At 39.9% G+C, this 8,146-nt stretch overlaps 1 protein-coding gene across 11 annotated transcripts; it reads left to right on the forward strand.

Annotated features, from left to right (window-relative positions):
- The first annotated feature begins 2,328 nt into the window (after nt 1-2,328).
- On the forward strand, nt 2,329-7,369 carry acot20 (acyl-CoA thioesterase 20). 11 transcript variants are annotated; one of them, XM_084377645.1, is made up of 7 exons: nt 2,366-2,451; nt 2,667-2,823; nt 2,979-3,036; nt 3,766-3,794; nt 3,888-4,306; nt 4,391-4,593; nt 5,030-7,369. In XM_084377645.1, exons 5-7 carry the CDS (start codon nt 3,988-3,990, stop codon nt 5,615-5,617), a joined length of 1,110 nt encoding a protein of 369 aa, XP_084233771.1. In that variant the 5' UTR covers nt 2,366-2,451; nt 2,667-2,823; nt 2,979-3,036; nt 3,766-3,794; nt 3,888-3,987; the 3' UTR covers nt 5,618-7,369. The 11 variants fall into 11 exon arrangements, with proteins under 11 accessions (XP_084233762.1, XP_084233766.1, XP_084233765.1 ...); XM_084377637.1 differs by lacking the exon at nt 2,979-3,036 and having other exon boundaries at nt 2,667-2,827; XM_084377643.1 differs by having other exon boundaries at nt 3,766-4,306.
- Nucleotides 7,370-8,146: the final 777 nt, after the last annotated feature.

Here is an 8,146-nt window from a genome sequence, read left to right on the forward strand (position 1 = left end):
CCAAAGATGGAAATAAATCCAAGACTTTATTGTCATTTCCCTGACAAAGTCTTACTTAATAGATTTTTCTTGATTTTCTAGCTTTCTAGAATAATATTTTTAAATAAATATTGTCAGAAAATGAAAAAGGTTGATGGATTGTGTAACTACCAGTGGCAAAGCTGGAAATAAATTCAAGACTTTTTTGTTTCATCGCTGATGACGTCTGACATGTGGCCTTTTAAATGCAATGGAATATTTTCAGTCAACCAAACCAAACTAAAAAACTTATCTGCCAGCACCTATAGCCATACCATGTGAAAGATTCTTCTGTGATTGCAATATTTCTTTTTATCTCTGACACTTCACACAGAATCTTGCTTGTTGCCTCTGCAAGGAAGTTTTATTTGATCCTCTGATACGGGTTTTCTTTGTAGCTTTTGCCGCTGGAGAGAGTAAATCATCACAGAGTGCATATGTATTAGATCTACACTCAGATGAGTAGTTGTTAAACCCAAAAGATGATAAATAAATAGATGCAAGATCTGAATGTGCTTATACAGTATGGGAAGTTATACTTCATTATATAACAAACAGCACTACACTGTATTTACACAATGTGCTTGCAGGTGGAAGATAGAAAAGAACAAGTGGGTGGCAATGCTACTTTCATTCACACAGAAGAGAAAGAGAGATCTCGCCTGGCACCTAACCGCAGTTCATGCTGCACTGTAACCTTGCAAATCATAATGCGTCACTGCAAAGAAACATCAAAAGAGGCAGTCACATATTTTTGAAATCCCTATCTAGTCCCATACCCTGAGGGAGGACAGTAAGTGCAAACATCTGTCTTAAAGCTAAAGATCAGAAAATATAAACAATCATGTCATATGGAGTAGTTGAAAATGAACTCAGAGTGCTTTTATGAAGCTACATACACATTAGTATTGTCATTATTATCAAGAATTTGAATGGCTCACGGTGTTTTGTGAAGTTATTCTTGATATTTCATGGTTATTAAATGTGTATCTTATCTATGTTTTCCCTCTACTAGTACCTATTTATGGTTTTGTCCTTTAAATGTTGAACTAAATGATCTGTCTCTGTACTTCTTGTTAGGTTGCTGCACTTAAAAAATTGTACAAAAGTTCACTCCAGTCGTATGAGTCATTTTGTGCAAAGATCGTAAGTAGGAAGGAAATTCATACCCAAGCGTTGACTGAAGTGTTGTTCCTCTAAATGTAAAAATGTACATAAAAGGGTTGAAAGATGTCCAGAAACAGATCAGTTAATCTATAACATTTCATCAGCACAAACACTATCAGATATTTAGTTTGTTGATTCTACATACCCACTTTTACTTTCACTTTCTCAGTAACAGTTAAATCTGGCTCCCTCGCTGATCTCCATTACATCCCACTCATGTCTTAATCGCCCCCCTTTATCCAATATGAAGGACTCTCTCCTCTCCCCTCTCCTTAAGAAGAAATCTTTCATGAGCCCAGAGGTTCTGAAGTCCTGGCACTGACCAACCACTAATTAATAGGATCAAACTCCTGCTAAACACCTTGACATGTCATTGAGTCGTGCAGAGAACCTCTTACAGGACACCCACAGGTCTACCCTGGAGATAAACAAGGGGCAGCTGAGCCCAGCAACCTTCCATTTTGCTCATTGATATGAAAAAAATATGCAGCAAGGTGGTCCAACACCTAATCAGATAATCTATTCCACAGAGGAACATGTGGTGTAAATGAGTTCCCCATCATGCACTCTGCCTGTCTTACTATGTTCACCTTGTTGATGATGACACAAGGGCATAGGCCTACACTCAGCATGTACTGTGTAAGGAGATAAAACATTAAATGTTCTTGGTGAGGAAGGGCGTCTTAACCTTTCAAGCTTTCCCAAGTGTTAAAACTCTGTGCCATTGCTGACATCTTGTGGCTGCTTTACCTTCCTACATACATGTATACCGTCGGGCATATGTGACAGTGAATTTTATATGACGGCAAATAATTAGAAATGATCGAAATAAAATGTTTAATTTAATTCATTTATTTTATGTCATCTCATATTTTCAGATGGATGACCTCAACTCTCTCTCGCTGGCGCCAAGGGTCGACGGCTATGAATATATGGACCGTTTCATTCCACAGGGGCAACCGTGACCTTCTGCTTTCTCTGTTAGCCATCATACATTTCTCTTAGATTTTGAATTTTGATACATGCACTTATGTATGTATTGTGACATACTATGAGTACAGAAAGCGTTACGGTCGTGAACAAACAAACACCAGAGGCAGCAAATTCAAAAGCGCTTCCCCCTGCTTTGGTAAAGTGGTTGCGTCCAGCTTCTTCCTAGTCTGTAGTGCTGCTTCCATGGGGTCCTGTCCGCAATAACAACATTGCTTCCTTCTTCCAAAGGTATCCACAGGTACGCTTTTCGAGGTACTTTATGGCTGGTGGCAGGTAATACTTTATTAGACATCATTAGTGTGAGCTAAATTGCTGTAGGAAGTAGTCAGTTTGCTCAAAAACAAAGGCGGTAAACAAAAGTTAAAACGACAATCAAGCTCACACCTGCAAAGTTGCTTTCTTTCTAACCTAGCTAGCATGAGTAGTTATTCAAGCTGTAACCACAGAAGGTATTCACCCACTATCTGAAGTTAGCTTTCATGATTTAGTTGCCAGCTACTCGTCTTCATCTGGAGAATAGTGAGCTGCGCTGCCTGACCTTTCACCCAGTTAGTCATGGCCATGTCCCTGAATGCACTCCATCAGCTGAAGACCCTCACAGCATTTTTCAGCTAGCTCCTGAACAACTCCATCAAGTTGTCAGTGGTAGGTAGGTTTATCTAACCTAGCCTTTTTCACATATTAAAACAGATTTAACACCCCTGCCCTTGTGACTGCCTTTCATGGAGTTGTAGTTATCTGTGTGAAAGGTAATGAGTGTTTATTTATTTATTTATTTATTTTTTACCTGCCATTAACAGGACTGCACAATGAATTGAAATGTTATCGACATCTAAATTTTGTCTTAGCTTGCCAGAGGTATGTGATTTTCATGATATGATAACCTCCTCAGAAAATATCATGGTTTTATGGTTTCACAGTATTTGGTTTTACAACAGTTATTGTTATTATTATCAGTTACAGTGGCCCTTAAATGAATGAAAACAGAAGGTTATTGTTTAACAAACACTTAAGTATATTTTGATGAGATATTATGTTCCGACAGACATGAAAGTTTATATACACTTGAAATATTTATAATAATAACACTGATATGATAGGATAAGATATGGCTTTATTGATCCCTCACTGGGGAAATTCACCCGTTACAGCAGCAGTTGAATGATAGATTAAGAAATTAAGAACAGGACAAAAGTGAGACAAAATGGAAAAATACACAATAAAATGGCAGAAATACAAAATGAAAATACTACTGCTAAAAAAAATAAAAATAAAGTCTATATACACTCTTTCTACATACAAATGATCAAGAAGGACAATTGCACGGAGTTACTTCACCATAATGTAATACACACAGTGTATAGTCTGTATAGTAATATACTAAAAAATGTATATAAAAACAAATTATATGATTATAAGAAGATTATTGAAGCTTGGTGAAAACCCACACATCAAAGTTTCTCAGTAACACTATTTTGATATGGTTTAATGAACAAATACGATTGCTTTTGATGGAACTGAGGCACATATGAGTGTCTTTTTTGTGAGAGCAATGACAGCAATTTAATTCTTGATTTTCCCTGACAGATGTACTAAAATAAAGGCCTGAGTAAAGGGTAAGGACATCCAGGCCATTACAGTGATTTATGGTTCCCATCTCGAAGAGCTGAAATGGCTTACTCACAGATCCGCCTGAAAATTCTCCCCAGTGTTCGTTGCCTCTTTGACAAACTGGTGCACATAAAAGTCGAGGGACTTGCTCCTCACAAACCAGTCGAACTGAGGTCCAAGCTGGTTGATGACAGAGGGATGACATTCAAGGCTTCTGCCCTGTACAAAGCAGATGAAACTGGCCAGGTGGATGTCTGCCGTGCACCCTCTCTGGGAGGAAGCTACACCGGAGTGGAGCCCATGGGTTTGTTTTGGTCCATGGCATCAGAGACTCCACACAACAAATACGTGAAGAAGAATGTGCTCAGTCCAACAGTGGTGGAGTTCGAAGCACTGAGTGGAGACACGGGTGAGATCTTAGCCTCTGAAACCAACGAGAGAGGATACATGACAGAGGGGATGAAGAGAATACCTGTGCAAGAAGGAAATATACGAGGAGTCCTGTTCATACCACCAGGTTAGTCGTGTACTGTATGCCAGCTGATTAAAGTGGAGAGATGTCAGTGTGACCTCTCCTTTTTTATTTTATTTTTTTCTCCAGGAAAGGGTCCATTCCCAGGAATAGTGGATCTGTACACATTTGGTGGAGCTCTTTCTGAGCCCAAAGCCTGCCTCCTGGCAAATAAAGGTTTTGTTGTTCTGGCACTGGCCTATCTTGGCTACAAGGATTTACCAAAAAAACCTAAAAAGCTTGATTTGGAGTACTTTGAAGAGGCTGTAACATATCTGAGAGGACAACCAGAGGTCAGTAGTGAAGAATAAATAAAGTTATATTTAGGGTATTAGAATCTCCATTGTATCCCCTCTTGTGATGTCTGCTTTGTTTTTGAACTGATTATGAATATTGTGAAAGCTGAATTCATAACATACAGAGTAGGATTTTGTCAAAGATTAAGGCCCATGTTTACATTTAATGTGTCAGTGTTGCCATCTGCTGGCTACTTTCTGTGACTGATGGAATTTCTTCATGGTCCTTTGCACATCATGCATTATTCTAGAGTGGAAATTATGTTACTTAATCTATTAAGCAATGGACAGGTAATTGATCTGCATTTTTAAGTTCAAGCTTTTTATTGTGAGAATTTTTATTCATCTCATGTGGTTACAAACTGAACATCTTTACGACAGGACATATTAGCTGCTCTAAACATGATTATTACCACGATACCTCTCTGTGCAGGTTAAAGGTCCTGGGATTGGCGTCCTGTCAATCTCTCACAGTGGTGGCATGGCTTTGGCGATGTCATCTTTCCTCCCTGGGATCGCTGCGACCGTCTGTGTCAATGCCTGCATCGGAAACACTGTGCTTCCCGTACACTACAAAGACATTGTTATGCCTCCACTTACCCCTATCATTCAGAATATTACATTCACAGATTCTGGGCTTGTAGATATACGCGATGCCTTACCAGACCCCTGCTGGGAAAAGCACAGGGAGTCATTGTTTCCAATTGAACGTGCCAGCTGCCACTTCCTGTTCGCCGTGTCTGAAGATGACCACAACTGGAACAGTGCCGTGTTTGCCAAGCGGGCTGCTGAAAGGCTGAGAGATCACGGCAAAGACACTTGTGAGGTGCTAACGTACCCAAAAGCCGGTCACTTTTTGGAAGTCCCTCCCATGCCTTATTGTCCGTCTGCGTTTCATGCAGCAGTGGGGCATAACGTGGTGTTTGGTGGGGAGCCAAAAGCTCACTCTGACGCCCAGCTGGACCTGTGGGGGAGAGTCCAGGAGTTCTTCAAGAGCCACTTGATTAACAAGAGCCCTTGATAGCAAGCAATGCTGCGCCAAGTGCATCAGGCATCCCAGAATGGCCATCCTTAGCTATTCTTAGCCTTGTCTCCAGTTTCTAATGAATAAAGTTGTCAAAGGATTCTAAATGATACTGTGTCAGCATTTTCCTGTTGAAGCTCTGGTTTAATGACTTCTACAAACCTTGTCAAAGCAGAAAAACACAGATGGAGCTAATTAAGTATTCCACTGAGGCCTAGTCCACACATGTACACAGGTATTTGTGTGTAGATACAGTTTAGGTTGTCTGCTCTGGTTGGTTGCTTTGTTACAGAAAATACTATGAATGATGTTTTACTTGTACTGACCTACTTATTTTTCATTTATAATTTCTATTACATATACAGTTGCAATCAAAATTATTCAACCCCCACTGCAAATTAGGTTTATTGGCAAAATGTACAAACTAGCAGCTGTTTACAATAAACAAATCAAACAAGAACAATTTAAATCGCTCAACACAACTAATATTACAAGTGGTTCCTCCAGATTCAACACAAAATGCCACTTTCAATGACTACTGCAGTCTCAAAATTATTCAACCCCTTCATGACAAGCATCTTTAGTACTTAGTAGAGCACCCTTTTGCTGTTATGACCTGCTGCAAATGTGATGCATAGCCAGACACCAGCTTCTGGCAGTGTTCCTGAGGAATCTTAGCCCATTCCTCATGGGCAAAGGCCTTCAGTTCCCCATTCATAGGCCCAAAAAGTTCCAGTCTTGCTGTCACCAAGTCTTGCTGCAGTCAGTTGAGGGTTTTGACCACCTGCCTCCTCAGGACTCTGGTGGTAGCCGTTGATAGCTTCCTCTTTCTGCCACGTCCATGTGTAGCCACTGTTCCTTTAACTTTAAACTTGCGAACTATGCTTCCAACTATATCTCTAGGAACATTCAGTGCCTTTGCTACCTTTTTGTATCATTTTCCTTATTTGTGCAAGGCAAAGATCTCTTCTCTGAACGTTTTGGACAGCTCTTGACTTAGCCATATTTCAAACATGCAATGAAATGTCACCGTCAGCAGTCCAGGTATTTGAAGTGTTCTATCTCGAGCAGAGACCACACCTGATTTGCAAATGGGTGCTCTTATGAGGAATTCTAGGTGACTCAGCTAGGTTTTCCTGACAGCAGGACAAATGGGTTGATGATGAAACGTGAACACAATCCTGAATAATTCCTTATTTCTATTAGCAAAACAGCTATTTTTGTCTCTCTTTTCCATCATTGTATTTCAATGTCCATTTGTGTCTCTTTTATAGACACTGTAACATCCATTCAGTCAATGTACAAATTCAAATATTCCACAATATCATAACATATACTCTGAGCTCATGTTTGCAACTAATGCCACATACTCTGATGAGACCCAATGAGGAAGCATAGTGGGTGTCTTCTACCAGAGACTTGAGGCTTCAGTTACAGTTCTGCTGGAGCCACTCTCCCAGTTTTGGGTTCCTAAAAGTCCTTGATTTTTTGACTCCTTCAAACCGTTGATGTTACACACCGTGCAGGGGTTTGTCCCATCACCTCCTCCACTTATCACTTGTGCTTACTTCCTCATGTACTAAAACTTCCTCATCTTGATATCAGTGGCCTCTACCTCCAGCGGGGTATCTGACGACCGCCCATTGATCAGATATGTTGATTGCATAGGATTGTTTTACATGATTCTGTATACATTTGCCTTATTCTGATTTAAACTGATACCAATAAAGCATTCTTGTTGATAAAGAAGACATCATGTGGTATCAGTCTGTAATTGTAATGCCTCCTCTTGCACCAATCCGTGTGACTGTTGGCAGGATACTTATTAGTCTCCCAGATAAAACTCATGCATGTGAATTGTGAGTTGTGCAAACGTTGGCATCTAGTGGCAGCTCAGCCTTCCTACATTCATCTTCGATGTTAACACATAAATGTGAGGTATGTTTCGTCACATACAGCACAATGTGAAGCAGACTGGGAGCAGAACTTTAATGATGAAACAAAAGCCTGCATTTTGAATAACATTGAGCCTGCTGTTGCGTTTTTTATTCCCACTTTAGAGTAGAAACCTTGAAATTTTACATGAAAGGCTGTTCTGTTTCAAAGAGAAGTGAATTGACTTTGATGATGTAAGTGCTTTTTTTATTTTATTAACAATGTGCATCAAAGAGGGGAGTCTGAGGTAGAAGACGAAGACAATGGCATGTCCCAAACCACATTCATCTTTATGAAGGCAGTTATTCATTACATCCTTCTAAATCACACAAGGAAAAGGAGGAAAAGACTTTTCATTTGTTGAGTCAAGATTTGATTTGCCCTCGTTTCTATTGAAATACTCTCAATTTTAACAATTATGTAATGAAGGCCATCACTTTTGTTGGACTGAACTGGCAGCTTTTTGTGATAAATGTGTCTTTCTTTCTTACACATTGATCCTGAGCTCTTTCTCTACAAGGGGATCATAATGAGCATCTCCTGGGGGGGGGGAACGCTCGCCGGCTTACACAAAAGAGACTACAAAGGATT

This window comes from Pagrus pagrus (genome assembly GCF_965226575.1).
Source record: "Pagrus pagrus genome assembly, chromosome: 16".
NCBI lineage: Eukaryota > Metazoa > Chordata > Actinopteri > Spariformes > Sparidae > Pagrus > Pagrus pagrus.